The sequence below is a fragment of the Atta cephalotes genome (assembly GCF_000143395.1).
Source record: "Atta cephalotes unplaced genomic scaffold scaffold00084, whole genome shotgun sequence".
NCBI lineage: Eukaryota > Metazoa > Arthropoda > Insecta > Hymenoptera > Formicidae > Atta > Atta cephalotes.
This window is the reverse complement of record NW_012130148.1, coordinates 276,811-294,740: the sequence shown is the minus strand read 5'-3', so window position 1 is coordinate 294,740 and position 17,930 is coordinate 276,811. Positions and strand designations below refer to the sequence as shown.

General features: G+C 29.1%; 1 protein-coding gene and 1 pseudogene across 1 annotated transcript; one reads left to right on the top strand and one right to left on the bottom strand.

Annotated features, from left to right (window-relative positions):
- The first annotated feature begins 4,782 nt into the window (after window positions 1–4,782).
- On the top strand, window positions 4,783–5,225 carry LOC105624672 (annotated as a pseudogene).
- A 2,473-nt stretch (window positions 5,226–7,698) lies between these two features.
- LOC105624647 (leucine-rich repeat protein soc-2) lies at window positions 7,699–16,180 on the bottom strand. The gene is made up of 4 exons (XM_012206003.1): window positions 16,027–16,180; window positions 8,551–8,694; window positions 8,264–8,431; window positions 7,699–7,862 (listed from the first exon to the last, which is right to left on the bottom strand). Exons 1-4 carry the CDS (start codon window positions 16,178–16,180, stop codon window positions 7,699–7,701), a joined length of 630 nt encoding a protein of 209 aa, XP_012061393.1.
- Between the last annotated feature and the right edge of the window lie 1,750 nt (window positions 16,181–17,930).

Here is a 17,930-nt window from a genome sequence, read left to right as displayed (position 1 = left end):
ACTAGCAATATAAATAAAAAAAAAATTATACACAAAGTTACATTTTAATAAAAATAAATTTGATAAATATAAAAAAATCATTGAAATATAAAGATTATGCGTTTCGCAGGTTTCCTCCATGTTCAGATCCATTCTTGGACCGCAAGGTTCACGAAACGTTGGCATTCCAAGAATGGATCTGGACACGGAGGAAATCCGCGAAACACATAATCTTTATATAGAAAGCACTTATGGAAGCCTCAAGAATATTATCAATTATTGAAATAATTGATTTTTAAATTAAAATTGATATGAAATAAATAATGAAGTAAAAAAAATAAATTTTCGTATAAACAAAATATTATGAAAATTTTTTAAAATACAAAAATTTCCACAGACTTCTTTTTAAAAAAATTATAGTATAGGATATTCATATACTATATATTCAATATATATGACATAAAAATAAAGAATTATATTTTGATATAGCAAAACCTATAATTACGTTATTTTCTTTAATCTCATTCCCAAGATCTTATTCCAAGATTAAATATGACATAAATTGGTGCAAAGAAAAAATATGTACATTTTTAAAAATATCTTTTGAATGCATACAAATAAAAAAATTCTTCTTTACAAGAAAAGTACAATAATGTTATACAACGACTAATTTTACTTGGCTTATTTTACATATATACCTATATACATATATACATATGCATATAAAATGTAATACTATATATAATTATAAATAATATTAATTTATAATATTAATATAATAATAATATTAATATAATATTATAATATTAATATAATATTAATATAATATTAATATAATAATAATATTAATTATTAAATAATAATATATAAATAATAATTATAAATAATTATAAATAATTATAAATAATTAATTCTTGAACACACATAGCATCAATTTTAATAAAATATAATAGTTTGTAACTTATTCATTTTATTGATTGATAAAATAAATTTACAACAAGTAAAGCAAAATAACTGACATAAAATCCCATAAGTTATGTCGCGGAACACAGAACTTTTCAAATTATATTAATGTTTCCATTAAAATTTATCTATAAAAAAAGATACTTTCATATAATACATATTACAACTAGATATAAGTGATATAACAATAAATATAAATGCAACTGATAAGGAGCTTATAAGTCATGCAGGGTTTTTTAGCGCAGAAATTATATTTAAATGTCTATATACAAACAATAAATTATATTTTTGGTCGAAACTGGGTCTTTTTCAGTATGTTAAAACGATAAAAGAACAAGTATATAATTTAAAGTAATGATAGAATGTCAATATGATGAAAGTATTATAACTTTGATTGCAAAGTCACAATAGCGTTTGCATACAGCGTGACATGGAGATGAAAACATAAAAAAATAGCTAGCTATATTATTATTATATTAATTGCTATAAAAATTTATTAAATTTATTACATTTAGTTTAAAATCAATATGTTTTAATGTCACATTTAATATGCGTTCAAGATGAAATTGAAAAACGATAATACAAATTAACTGAAATTAAATATAAAAATTACAAAAAGTAATTCTATTACACATATTATAAAACGACAATCACGTAATTTTTCAAGAATTATTCTCTTCTCTTTTCCATCACACTTTCTTTTATTTATCTCACTTCTATAATAGCTCTTCCGTCTCAGCTCTCTCTCAATATCTTATTCCTTTCGTAAATTTTCATTAATTTTTCGTGTGTCATTTAACATTTCTGTTACAGTTTCTTCCTGGCATGTGCAATAAATGGTACGTTTCTTCAGAAACATTTCCGGGTTTTACTCGAAATTTGTATATTTCGGGATACGCTCCGGATAGTAAGATCGTTACAGTACGTGCCCAATTCTCGTCACATTTACCGATTTGTCGAGCTTGTCTCGTAAGTAACATTTAGGAAGCCGATAAGTCGAATTAACCACGATTAACGCACGAGGGATGTGGGCAATAGCGTCCCAGAAAGTGGATTGCCTCACGTCGCGTTTATCAGCCGCATGATTTGCACACTTAGTGTGACACAGAGGTGTGGGTCGCAAAGTATTGTGATTATTAAGGCCTCGTCGACATTAGACGTGCGTTAAACGTGATCCGAGAAGCCGGTCGTATTCGCAATGATCTCATTGTCGGTTCCGCATCCATCGCGTATCGATCGTAGCAAATCGTCAGTCACTTTGCATGTCATGTAATTCGCACTGTCGTTTGCACTTTTTATGAAGAATTTGCAACATATATATAGTGATTCGCGATAATTTATTAGAAAATTTATGCAAAGAGAAATTGACGAAGCGAAGAAAAGTGTTTCTACAGAAGGATCATCAAAGGAACATTTGTAGGTGGAGTGTCATGAGAAATCTCTCAGCCACGAATCACGAAATTCTAGCGGAGATTGTGAATAATTGTGAAATGAAGATTTAGTATAATTTATATACCTTATGAATAAACACGCAATTATGAAAGAAACATGGTAGCATTTTTGTAAAATTAAAACATGTGTGAAGCATTTAAATGTCATGTGGAAGAAAAATTAATTAATTCAATATAATATTTTGTTTTATGTGAATTCAGATTTTTAAAGTTACTTTTGCTGATATCTAATAATATATTGATAAAAAGAAAATCTGAGGAAAATATTGGGGTCTCATAACGATTTTTATTGTGACATGCAATTCCTAACGCTTCGTTGAAAATGAAAGGTCCTTGCATGCATTAAATCCGACTTTCACCCGGATGAGATCCGGATTCCGTATTTCAATAATTTCAATACCGGTTGATGGCTATTAACATTTTTAAAGTTGTTGAATTATTAGTTGGGAAATGATTTACGAAAAAAAATAGGAATTATCTAAATTAGAGTCTTATGTCACGAATATCATCAATATTCGCCTTGGTCACTGTTATGAAGCGGAAGTGATAATTCGTTCGTTTGTTCACATCGATTTTTCATGCTTTGATAATTACTTTTAAAGAGATTTAAAAAACAATTTGGCAATCGAATTATTCTTTCTAAGTTTTTTTCCGTTATTATATCAATAATTTTATTAATGTCCTTTGCTCATGTTTGTTCAGTTAATTAAAATTTAATGTGTTACATATAACTGCAGACACACAATAAATAATGCATGTTTATTTGAATATTGATCATTAACATAATACATTTAATTGTGACTCGTTTCTCCTTATCTTATGTATAACTTCAAGCTATATATTCTACAATATATAATATATTTTAATAAGCTGGAAATATAAATAACATCTTGATCCACTGATTTCACTCAACAATTCTCTCTTATTCATAATTATGATTTTATATGTAACTTATTTTACAATTTAATTTATATCAAAGATTATATTAAAAATAATCTGAATATGAAATGAAAAATAACAAAACATATCGATAATCTTATAATTATTTATGTACGTTATTCATAACAATACGATAATTAATTACAATATTGTATTATTAAATACTGTATGTTTAGTTCTTTCGAATTTCATGTCATTTATTTTGTTTTGTGTATTTACTTTGCTTTAAAAGTGCTTATCATATTAATATGCATTATATCTTCACTGTTGCATCGTAAAATTTTCTATTACTTTGTTATTTACCGATTTTTTTATTAGAATATTACTAACATTATAAATTTCAATTTTTCGTGAAATATGTAAAGTTTTTTTTGTTTAGAACGGCATCAATATATATAATATGACAAGTAAAGTCTTTTAAATAATATTCCAAGTTTAAACAACGCGTGTCGTAGAGAATATTCGATATTAAAATTCTCATGTAAATAATGAAATTTGTGAACATATCTTCAGTTTTGTATAATTTTTACAGTTATTATCAATATTCTTTTTAAATAATTTTTCATTAGTTTAAATTTTTTTTTATGATCTTACGTATGTACTACACACGAATCGAACGTAATATTATCTATCGGCGGTAATAATAATAATTCGATAGCAAGGAGGTATCTCTGTCTTATCGATTTTTAATTGAAATGCGATCAGTCTATATGTCAGATCAGATCAAATGAAAGTTCAATCTGGCCTGAAGAAATAAGGAAGAAGGAAGGAATAAGGTAAATGATATTTATAAAAATAAATAATAATTACTTGAATTAATTTTATATACAGATTTTGTTTTATACTTTTGTTATTATGAATGTCAACATATCACTACATTGATGATTCAATAGTGACAAAAATAGTATTAATAGTAACAATAATAATAATAATACGATATCAATGAGTATGATAACAATAATATTCAACGCTTATATGGACATATGTAGCGGACATTCCCGAGACAGCGGATATCCTCTAGACATTTAATGGATGTCCTTAGGACATCTTATCTTATCTTCGACATGTCTTATTTAATGTAAAGAACATCAGAGCTCGAATTTCAAATGTATATTCATGATGTATATCAGAAATATATTAAACATATGTAATATTGAACTTTGTGATCCAAAGTTCCGAATATGTCTTATAGACATTTTATCGCAGCTATGCTAAAAGCAGAATACTCTTCGGACATTCTTATGGACATTCAAGATATCAGAACATAACTAGGATTTTTGAGGACATACAATGGACATACAACGTACATCATACAAAACATACATCTATGTGTTGTGTGGGATATGATTTATTTTAGAAAAGAACCTGGTTTTGAGGGTCAAAATTTTCGATTTTTTTTTCTTTAATCAGTAATATTATTCTCAGAAAATATATCAAGTTTTAGACCGAAATGCTTTTGTTACAGCTTGAGGTACGCGTCGCGCAGATATATAGCGCGCGTGGCGTCCATTGTGCTTCGATACTCGGTTCCTAGCTTGGCATTATTGATCTTTAGCAGAGAAAGTATACGCAAAACTCAAACGAGAATTTTAATTTCACCATTTGACGCATCATTCCGAAACACTTATTCTGGCGCAAAAATGATCGAAATCGCCACCTTCGTTGCCGCATGTCATGTGCCTTCAATGAAAGGCATTCTGGCATTTTAAAGATAATGCAATTGCTAGAAATAAATATTCGCCAACATTGTAAAATATTACCCGACAATTACGACGAACAGCGAGTTACGAGGCAGAAACGATATCGATAAGCATGAAAGAGGCTTGTACAACTCGGAGATTGCAAATAACGCGATAAAACGAGTTTTATGAAGAAGCGGAAGGTTTGCTGTAGGCAAAGAGATAGCAGATTAACGATAAATTGCCAAAAAGTACTATTTTTAGATAACGAAAACTTTAAAAGTGTTTTTCTCAAAACTACTTTTCCGAAATTAGTGCAAGATTATTCAAAAACTATTCGACCAATTAACTTCCTGTAAAGCTTTTTGATTATATATAATTGTTAATCCTCTTGGATGAATTAAAAATGTTTATTAAAAAATTAATCTAAACGATTATTTCTGCATAAATAAATCGAAATTTTTAATTCAAAATCGTTACTTTTTTTCAAAATTCCATGATTCTTACAATTTGATACTTTTCTCCTATTTTTTAATTCATCAAGGATAAAATATTATTTAATTTAAAAAATTTTTTGTTTCAGGCAAGAATTACGGGTTCCAAATTGCACGCCAATTTACAAACTTCGGCATTGAAGCACAATATCAATTAATAAATAACTTTTTATTACAGTCATTATTTATTTATTAAAAAATTATTTTGTATTTTTCAAATAAACAGTAAATCACCTAAAGCTTTGGAAATATCCAGCTTCATGATTCGTTCATAAAAAAATTCGCAAAGAAACAGCTTTCAGCGTTCTAAACTAGATTCCCCCCTTTGGCTGAATGTATTGTAGAACATTGATCTTCCATTTGTTGGAGCTAATATGTTCTACCATAAGTACCATTCACGTTTTTTTATTAATAAACAATTAATAAACAAATTAGCTCGACAATTTTTAAATAGTTTATTTTATGTAATATAGAAGATATAAGCGAATAAAACCATTATCCATCCATTTTGAAAATATTGCGCAGTTTCTATTCTTCTGTTACGAAAACTGTATATACGATTGTGATACACATCTTACAGAATTTTAACTACTGACGCATCGAAGCAGCGAATAAATATAAAATACAAATCAATAACTTCACTGATCCGCAAATTCTCTCATGAGAATAGGGTACATTCGTATAAATAAAGTATAAATTGCGATAATCTGTAACTGTAATTAGGATGTATAAATGCAATGTTCTGCAAAATATGATTGAAAAAAATGCGTTCTTCTGCTACTGCATTGTGTAACGTCTTATGTTACATTCAAATTTTTGTAGATCTGAAGATGTAATTGGAGATCAACGGATTCATTAGTTTTGCATTTTTTTCAATTTAGAACTTAAAATAATCAAGAATTTATAAATCCAAAAATTTTGTAAAATTATTTAAATGCCATAGATGCAATTGTCCGTAAATCTGAGACTTGATAAAGCTATATGTCCATAACTCTTGAAACCCGTATGTCTAAGAATGACTGACTAGATCAAAAACACAGGAAAATAAAACGAATTGTAATCATTATTCGACGCGCTAAATGCGCATAATCTCGCGGAAACATTTGCAAACTTACGATTGCAAATAATTAATTTTTTTAAAGAACACTCTATATCCAAACGCTAACAGCTACGTAATAGTAGATATATTTGTCATTCGTTATTAACACTTTGTGCTCGAGATGTAAAGTAAGAGTTTATTTAAAACTCGTTAATTTGTGAAATATTAATCTTTTCATTTCCGATTTAATATAAGGCATATAAAATATCCTCAAAATGTAATTTACGAAAAAATTACGGTCTTTATTTTTAAATTAAAAATATATAAAATGACAGAGTATCTTTATTTTTACATTGTTTTGTAATATTTTATACAGTAATAGTCGAGCAAAATTATAATTTTTCGTCGTTATATTTTCAGATGATACTCGAGTGCAAAATGTTAATATTAAAAAAATTGTGCTATATGATAGTTAGTGCTATAGATAGCATAATGATAAATGTGTCTGTAACGTTGACAAGTTGAAATTATTGTACACTAAAAATACAGTCAATACAAGTTAATTATATTCATAAACGACAAAATGATAATTTGCAAATATTTCTTTAGATCTTAAGATCCGAGACTTTTGCGTTTTAGAGAAACGCATGTTCGCACGTTTGTCATTTAGAAATCCAAAGATTCAAGAAAATCTTTCAAATAATTTAAGCATTCCAATCATTTATTATAAGATAAAAATTCAATACTGGAAGTGTTTTGATACTAAAACATTCATAAATGAAGTTTAAAAATTCTTGAATTCGATAATTAATTATAACAGCGTCATTCATGTCTCGATAAAATCTAAAAATTCATGGGATATAAAAGAAAGAAACGAAGGATCGATCGATCTCCGTAAGATCAGTAATAGGTCCGTGATAATTAAGTACAGATATAAATCACTAGTGACATTTACAAAAGATACAAGCGGATCATTGACTTATAATCCGCGACACTTGTTATCACACAGCTCGCATTATCACTGTACAAAATATTGATTCTACTTCTAGTTCGTGCAAAGTCTTGAGCAATTTTCGTCGAGAGAATACGAAAGTCGGAACCGTCTCTCCGTCGTCTTCCGTCGCGAAATAGACTGCTCTCGCTTGGGAAATGACTTAAACGTTCAAGTCCTCCCAATCCTCGATTTGCCGAGGAGTAAGTTCGATTGTAATCCTGGTCAGAGTGCGTAGAAGATCGTGCAATCTCGGCGGAAGAGGATTCGCTTGCAGGTCGATGAATTCTAGAACAGGTGCATGCCTAAGCCTCTCGACGTCAACATCTAGAATAAAATCAACAATGTTTTGTTTGTATTGTTAAGTCATTTTTAAAAAATTTATTGATTCAGATAATTTGAAAATTGTCTTTTTACTTTGATCGTGATGGAAATGCAGTAATTAGCATAAAAACTTTTTTTTTTCGATTTGCAGTATCAGGAATCAAAATAATTCCAGTCCTTGTAGTACATTTGATATTGATATTTCTTATGCATATCTAAAGTTCTCATGCATATTCTAAATTTTAATAACTACATTATTTTTGTGTGTGGATATTTTCCTAAAAATGAATACATCTACTCCTCATTCAGAGAAGAGTAGATGTATTATACCCATTAATTGTTTGAGATACTGATAATACTTATATAATGAAAATCTTACATAATAATAAATTATCGTTACTAACCGATAATAAAATTGTTGTTAGCGAGAAGTCGTTTCAAGTGCGGTATCCGCCAAGCTACAGATGGTAGAGCGATGAAAGTGTTGTGCGAGATATCGAGTCTCTCCAGAGCTTGCAGTTCAGCTAACTCCTCAGGCAGTTTGCTCATCTGATTGTGGCTTAAATTCAGTTCTGCAAACGTATTTTGTTGAATATTGTCGGATTTTAAACAAGAATTTTCTTAAAGATAAATTTTATAAATAGAGAAAAAGACAGCAATCTGAAGCTATTCTATATAGCTTATCGCTCACCAGTAATTAATGAAAATTTCACGGCAAACTTGGCTGGAATTTTTGTGATCACGTTGCCGGAGAGGTCGCATCTCTTCAGCTCCGTGTGCCGCATCAGATGGTAGACTGCGTCTGGGATTTGCATGAGCTGGCACTCCGACAAGTCTAAAAAGTAAAACGAAAGAACGTACAGTTTCCTAGAAAAAAAAACATACTGTCTTTAAACTATTATTCTCCAAGATTCCGTTAAATTTCTGCCATCTCTTTCTCATTCTTACTCTCTAAATTAACAATGAAATAACAAATTTAGAATTTTAGAATCAAATTTTGAAATAAATATGTTTTAAAATAAAAATTAATTTTTTATTTTTTTCGCCTTTGAAAGGAAGACTAATTGCATATCCTTCATAAATACTGAAAGTGAAGGCCATTGTTCTGTGATTTTACATCTTTCAAAATATATCCTATTATTCATCATTATATAAACGTCCCTCTTTCTTAATACTCATTCGATTTTACTTTTGAAATATATCCTATTATAATCATTATATAATGTCCCTCTCTTTTAATATTCAATAATAATTTTTTTAAATATTAACATTCTAGTGAAAAAATATTAGCTGAAATAATTAACTTTTTTCCAAAATAAAATAAAATTTTTAATATATCAAAAGAGAATTAAGATCAAAATAAATTTTTATTCTTCCAATGTCTTTCTCAAAGTCTAATTTGGCGCACGAATAGAATTTTTTACGATTAACATTTAACTTTTATACGATTAAAGTTAAACAAAACATATGAACAGAGAATATTGAGAGCGAGAGATTTTCTCGCTGTTAAATTTTGATAGTATTAGTTAAGTTGTAATAATAAAATTGTAAAAGTGTTCCGTCACTTGAAAAAAAATGGGAAAACGCCAATCTAAGCGCATCATAACCGCTGAAAGTGCACTTAACGTCAGTGCACTGCGTTTCACGCTTTCTCTGGCGCGGTTTCCAGTACGGAAGACCGTTCGTCGTTGAAGCTAACTCGAACGCGAGAGCTAAGAACGCATTATGGAACAAATGCATTCTGCATTATATATTTATCAATCATCGCGATCATTATAACATCGGAGCGCACAGTTCCGGGAAGATAACAAACCGCGGAATTGTCCGATTTAGCAATCCATCAAGGAACAATTTAAACATATACTTGTTAACGCTTCGTAAAATCAAACAAAGAATTTCAATAAAATTCCAATAATTGAGAAAAATTGACTTTCTTTATTCTTTACATGTATAACAAAGAACATTTTCTTTTTCTTCGTTTCTTATATCGAAGCTATTACAAAGTTCGATTAAGAGAGGTAAAATTAAGTCTGCTTTTTATTTCCTTACTAGAATTTGCTTTCTTGCTTTCGTCAATCTTTCGTAATAATAATAGATAATAAATAATAAACCTATTTTACTTTATGTTTTAAAAGTGTCACAAATACTTTAAACACTTAAACAAGTAACTCCGATATACACATCTCACAACCTAACAAAAACTTAATTTATTAAGTATTATCTATTATTTTAAGAGATAAACGAACTATATCAAGAAAAACTTTGTACTGTCTACTATGAAAAAAATATTAAAAATCCAAAATATTTATTTTTCGTATTAAAAAAAAGAACTTTTTGAAACCCTTGTATTTATATAGAGATGGAATATACATACTACTCATAGAGAGGGGGGGGGGGAGTATGTACGGCTCATAAAAAATTTACAAATAATAATAAGTAGCTTATAAGTAAAAATGACACACTAACTTATTATTTATAAAAAATGTTTACAAAGTTTTATTAAGGAATAAGAAAAAAAAGACAAATATATGAATGTATATGAAGTAATAGATAATAATTACAACTTTCTACATATGTATATTACAAGTGTTATTACATAAGGTATTTCATGTAATACGTTTATTGTGTGCAGATGCATGCATTTGATGCACTGAATCCAATCTGTGCACTTTGTATGCTTTGGGCATAAATCTCGCCCGCTAAAAATGTCGTACATCCCAAACAGGTGGTATATACAAGACAACAAACTAAATAAAGAATACAAGAGCAAAGCACTTGTATTTTGCTATACAATATACTTCACTATTCCTCTACACTTATGCGAAATAATCACTAAGTTTTTTACGCGGCCTATAATAATTATTTTATGTAGATTATAATTTATAATGGCTACTTATTACAAAGACAAATCGATTCAATAATTTACAATAATTTCATTAATATTAACAGTAAGAAATTACTGAATTACTGAAATTATAACACAATATTATAATATAACATAAAACTAATATAACATAAATGCATGTAGTAGAGTAGTTGCAGAAAAATTACTCTCACTCCTATTTTTTCTGATTTCTGCGGCGTAAATCCTAACGCGGCGTATTTTCCAAAGTTACCCTATAGATACTAGTTTAGTATTATAGAAAAATAGATTTAATGTCATAAAAAATAAAAATTGTTTTGCAAATCTGAGTGTTCTGTTGAATATCGAAATCTCCAAAATCTGATTACGTAAAGAGAAAACTGTACAATGAAATTTGATCGAATTGTAGTCCAGTCGCATTTTTATAATTATTGCTATGATATCTTAGTTGTGCACCAATGCGAAACACGTTATAAAAACACACTGGAAATCTCACTGCGAGAATTCGTTAATAATAATTAGTAACCTTTCTGTTGAATTTTGAAACGCGAGTAAAAGTCATTATACGTACAAAAATTTTGGTCATAATTGTAAGGCCGTAAGCAAATCGATCAATCATATATGCGAGCGTTTTAAAACGTGAGTTCGCAATTTTGATTGTAATTAGTGGATTTGTTTGAGACTTTATGATTATAGCTAAAATTTTTGTACATGTAATGACCTTAAATCGAATCAAGAACAATCGCTTTCACCGAAAATTTTGCAATTTACCGAGGTTCTCGTTTTCTTGCGCTTCCTCGCAGCGAAGAATCACTCTTGTTACAGCGTTTGCCATTTTGGCCGTCGTACTGACTCACCGGCACGGCTCCGACTGCGTTTGAAACATTTATTTCTGTGTGTGCCCGCCGAAATAAGTTCCACCACTTGGCCGTGATATTCATCACGACTCATTCTTAGAAATCAGGTTATTGAGGAGAAAATTGGGAAGGTGCACTTTCCATGACAGCCAAAACGTACGCGCTATATGATTGCGCTAATTGTACACTTTGCACCGATATTATAAGTCGAAGATTTAGAAGATTTATTTCTTGATAAATAAACGTTCGACAAACTTAGTCAACTAAAATTTTAGATATTTTATTCGATGTATAGCAAGGAGACAGGTGTGAAAATAGTTCTCAGATTGCTATTTGTTTGTCATAACATTTCCGGGCAGATTGATTGCTTTTAATCACTTGATCTTGATGCACTTAATTTGGATAAAATCCGATAAAATACATTTTTATGAATCATAATGTTTTTATCGAATATCTTAAACTTGTACAATTATTTCTTCATTCTTATCAAAAATTTTGTGAATTCAAATTTTGAATATTCATTTGATAAGAATCAAGAAATAATCATATAAGTTAAAGATCTCTGATAAAAACATCATGATTCATAAAAATACAGTGTATCAAAATTAAGCATAGGGCTAAGTAATTCAGAGCAATTAATCTGCCCAATGGCACCATGGTAAACAAATAAATTGACTAATAATAGATAATTAGATTAATTGAAATATAGTAAAGATAGAAAAAAAACTTAATTTAACACTTTTCTGTGAAAATTATTATATTATGAAAATTTATCCATTAATTCTTTAAACCCATTTTTATTTGAATTCAAAATAATCTTTTTCGCAAACAAGTATTTGAATTATTTATATTGTTGACGCCTTATATAATTCGAGCAAAAGATAAACGAGGAGTTGTTCGAGTGCTCGAACAGAGGATTGTATAATTAGTATGAGAATCATTGTGTAATTAGTTAGAAAGTTACTTCTCGCTGTAGCTCCCGCGATTATAATTAATGCGATTGTTTTTCTTTATCAAAAAGTAGTATATAAAAAAGAGCCAATAGCAAGCTACCATTTAAGGTCGTGAAGCCCTATACGGAAACTTCTCGCGTCTCGCGACTCGTTTGTACGTTTTGTTTTGAAAAGTTCCTACATTTCTGGATTCGCACAAGATCGTTCTTTCATGCGATGCACGAAAGCCTTAGCTCCGATATCTTCCGATATATCCGATTAAAGTGAAACAACGTTTACATACAACCGTAATAAAAAAAGGGATATTTTATAAAAAAGTATATTTTATAAACTCACTTTTTATCTTATTAGATGCAATACTGGAGATTTAATAGCTAATTTTTATTCTAATTTAATATCAGTAAATATCAATTTATATATTATCTTTGTCAAGGTATGCAAAATCACTCTATGAAATCAGAAATCTGTAACTCAGATTTGATCTGGAATTAAGAATCATTGAAAGAGAATCTATCAGAGATTTATTGCCAATGTTACTTTTTGTCATTTTATTTGTATTATAATGAATCTCGCATTTGATATGTCAAACCACATAGTAAAAAGATTTATAAAAAAAGGAAACGTAGCCTTCTGGCAATATTCGGTGCGCGTAGATCAACATTGCCAAGGCTTTACTATTCCGAGATCGACCTTTCGTGTATGCATTGGGTGTTCCGAAGATACGCACGATCAATCCGGATACCAGACGAAGATACGATCAGAGGATCACAGCTGTTCCACGAGGTTCACGATGTGAAAAGGAAAGAAACAAAGGCCGGATACGCAGATTGTATAACGCAATGTTTATCCAGTCAATTATCTATGCTGGAGTTGCGAAGCAAACATTTCACTTTTATCCGAGTTGATGCTCGAGAAACGCCACTCATTTATTTATCCATTCTTGCGTAATTCCTCCACAAGCGAAATTTCATATATAGTCTCCAATTTTATTAACTATTATAATAACAATTTAATTTGTAAATATCACAAATATTCTACTGATTTTTAATCTGTAAGAAATTTAAATATCTTAAAAATCTTTAAAACACATAAATTATCTTTGCATAACTGTGATTTATTGTTATGATCTGTTTCACAAGTGGTACATTTATAAAAAAATTAAATAAAAAAAAGAAAGATTTTTTTAGTCATTCATATATTTTTTTATACTGCTCATTATGATATATAATTATATCTTTTTATGTCTAATGAAATTAATAAAATATCTCTAATGAAATTGCAAAGTAGAACGGAAATGTTCTTCATGTATTATATGATTGCTTTTACGCGATGAATACGTCATTGGCATGATCCATGTACTTTCTACGGAACTATGTTATAAGTTTTTTGCTGAGCTGCAACAGGAAATCATCAATACATTGCGTCTCAACACTCGGCGATCGTAGACTAATTTTTATTAGCTATTCCTTGTTTCTTCTTTCTATTTTTTCAATAATTGTAATGTTACGTGTAAGAAAAACGGATCACAAATCTTGATGAAAGTAGGAGAGTTCGTTAGCCATACAAAGCAAACTGAGTCATCGATAATGCATTAGATAAGATAGATATTATTAATGTGATAATACGCAGAAATGCGTTGTTGCGATCTACCACTTACTACTACTTATTTGCAATATTTTTATTATAATCCGATAATTGATTTACACTGCGAATCTTATATTTATATCGTAAAAATTGCGTTTTATTGATCGTCAGTTTTAGATTTACAGAACTTTCACATGTTCTCCAATCGGATTTCTGATGTTACAGATTTTTAACAAAAAAAATCTTTGTTTCCGTAATCATTAATATCATGAATCTTTGTATTACAAACCGTTAGTATCAGATCTTTACTATCCAGATCTTTAATATTATTCAAAACATATAAAGTTATTAATAAAATAGACATTATGTAGATAGACATTTTAACGTTATTATCGCTGATTTTAACTATCACTACTTATTTAAATTTAAAGAAAAGATGTTTCATATTACATTTTTTTATTATAGATATTTGTCACTATAAATATTTCATTCAATAAATTCTTATGGCTGTAAGTACTACATTTCCGATTTTGTAGAATCATGATACTACAAATTTTGAAAATTGAATTTATAAACTTTAATACTAAACATCACGAACATTTATTTCGTTCACGAACATTTATATTTTGATTTCGTGAATATTTTCTCAGCACTATACTGTCTATATGATAAGCCTCGATTTTTAAGATTTTAAATTTTAGAAATTTTAGAATTTATTATTTTCAATATTTATTAAATTACAATTTGCGTTTAAAATTATAGTCTGCGCAATTATAATCTACGGACTACGTTTTATAAAATAAAAGGTGATGATTCACAAGCACCGGCATATTACAGTATAAACAAAAGCATTGCTAATCAAGGTCACAATGTGCGCAGACGGCGTGTTACAGATAAGGTAAGGGTGGAAATTATCTCAAATCAGGAAATAGAACCGTGAGACTGAGATACATATATGTATACAGTATTTACAAAGTCGACTTTTTCGTGAGACAACTATTTCTCTTATGGTTAATTTTGAGTACAATATGATGCTACAAATTTTGAGTCATTCTTTAATTGGTTAGTTTTTATTCTTCAATTAATAAACATTTTTTTCTGATTAATCAATTAAATAAAAATCTAAAAACTTATAGTTGAAACTTTGGTCGCACTCTTTAACTATCCTTAGAAAAATTTAATATTGTTAAATTTAATATTAATCCAAAACAAAACATGCATTAAAAACGAGACAGAAAACATCTTAAAAATCAAAACATTTTAAAAACATTTTTTTAAAAGACATCTTTTAAAGATCGTCTTATATCATAATTTTGAACTTTATGTTGTCTAATTATTAGATAATTATTTATTATAAGTATTAAAGGTATTGTTGTTGCTTTTAATACTTAAAATAAATAATTAATCTCTAACCAATTTAATATTTGCTGTATTAACTTTCTCTAAAAAGATAGATGTTGATGTAAAATCGCGCGACAATGTTAAATTTATAACGTCAAAAATCTATAGCGAATCAAAGATTCTTATCTATTGTATCAAATTCGTATTTAATTTATACACAGATATATGTCCACTACATTTTAGTATCAAAATTTATTAAACTTTATAGTACTAAAAAATTTAAAAATTCAAATTATCTTTTGATCATCTAAGAGAAAGTTTCATTATTTATGATTAACTGATTATTCCATTGGAACTAATTAATCAATCGCCTTTATCATCAATCAGAATGAATCAGAATTGACTAATCACAGTTAATATTTAATTAATCAATTAAATTAATAAAAATGATAAATCTGGTCTTCAGGAACGTTACAAAGATCTAGAATTCTTCCAGATATTCGAGGAAAATATTTAAGATTTAGAACGCTTTTTAAAATAATTGTATGATGTTCTTTACTTCATTTTACCTAAGTTGCAGTTATCCTGGGCTTCCTCACATCGTGAAACCACCCGGATGATCGCCCGACCAGCCAGTTGAACGCAGACTGCCATCGCAACATTTCTCTCGCCTTGCTCCTGCGAGATCTGCTGCACCTCTCCTTCGTTATATGGCGGCCTCATGTTTCTTCACACTTCGTACGATTACAATTGACGGCGACAAGCGCGCAAATATGAATTTCTCTTTCGAATTTATCGTATCGAAAATCAGCACCGATCTTCGTACTCGTCGAAGAATAATTTCTTTTACTGGATTTCTATTGTAATCGCTAACAAAACATTTTATAAGCTTCAATTAAACGGTAGTTAGTCTTTGTGTAAATCGAATCACTGGCAAAGATCTAAATCGTATCCGACAGATCCAAAGATAGAAAGAACTTAACTGAATAGAGAATTTATATAATATATATTTATATAATATATATTTCAACTCAGTTGAGATAATTTCTTTCACATAAAAAATTTTGTCAGGATGAAAATCCGCGCAGATTGGATCTAATGTTCACGAAGGATGTTCTTCTTTGTGAAAACTCCTTTTTTGCAATTTGGAATTCAGAATTTTTTAATTCGAATGAAACCAGAACATGTTTCAGAAGATTATCCGGATTGGAAAAAGATGCAGATTTTCAATTTCTTCACCGAGACACTCGTCTTTCAGGATCTCACACGATTTCATAAAGTCTAAGTCATAGAATCCATCTCAAGCACGATTCTGGAGGAATCTTCGTTCTCGCGAGCGAACTTCAGCGGAATGTAGATCCAGCTGACTTCCTACGCGATTTGCATAGACTTTACAAGTCTTAGTCCGTTTGACGTTCCTGAAGATCACGGCGACCGAAGTCCGTTTTCAGGTGACTCCGTCAACACTGCTTGCATGAGTGTACGCGGTGCTATTTAAGCCTTTGCCACTCTCCCCGCCATCGGGGAAGCGAAACAGCTGACTACTTTATATGTGTGTATACATCCACTCTCCCTCTCTTTGTTTGAAAACAAACGCAGTCAGATGCACTGCACGACATGCAAGCTGTCAAATTCGATGTCGGAATTTCCGCGTTAGAATCACGTTCAAAGTTTTCCTGCTGTTTCAGGGTTTCTTCAAAATCTCTACAAGTCTATTTTGTTTTGACATTCAAAGAAAAATTATCAATTAACAAAACATTTTAGTAATTGTGCAATTTATGCAAATTAAATGTTTTCCATATTAAAATTGTACTGATCGAGATTAGTTTTTGCTTCTTTTCTATCTTTTTAAAATATTTTTAGAATTTTCTTGAGATCATTTTTTTCTTTAGTTCTTTACCATTAAAACTTTTGCATTAAAATCATTTGCGCTTTCTTAAAAAACAGAAAACGATTTCTTCAAGAAGAAACTTCGACAATAAAATTGTAAACAAAAAGTTCAAAAAACTAATTTCAATATATAAACTTCTTAAAATCTCTCTCTCTCTCTCTCTCTTTCTGTCTTAAAGATTGAAATTTAACAAGTCAACGGATTCAGTTTTAGTTTCATTACACAGAATAATTCATAAATTTCACGGTATCGCAATCACAAACTAACGAAGTAGGTATTGTTGAAGAAAAAAATAAAAAAGATTACACATCGAGACGAAAAAGCTTCAATGTCAGTATTGACGCGCATCGAGCTTTTTGACTGCGCAGTTTTGCGAACAAAGAAATTCCCAAACAAGATTAGCCTCTTTTTGTCGTAAATCACTTTATTACTTCTTCTGAAAAAAGTTTATTCTTCATATTACAAAAAATATTTTTAAAGTATTCCTGTTCATTACATAAAAATATTATGCTTAATTATTGTTTAAATATATTAAATATAAAAAAAATATATATATATATATATATATATATATATATATAC

What these genes read in the sequence shown, in the direction of transcription:
- LOC105624647 (XM_012206003.1), bottom strand. Translation starts at nt 16,180, where the DNA reads ATGAGGCCGCCATATAACGAAGGAGAGGTGCAGCAGATCTCGCAGGAG. An exon ending in CCAGGATAACTGCAACTTAG is followed by an intron (nt 8,695 to 16,026) that starts GTAAAATGAAGT and finishes TTTACTTTTTAG; the next exon opens with ACTTGTCGGAGTGCCAGCTC. An exon ending in TAACAACAATTTTATTATCG is followed by an intron (nt 7,863 to 8,263) that starts GTTAGTAACGAT and finishes ATTTTATTCTAG; the next exon opens with ATGTTGACGTCGAGAGGCTT.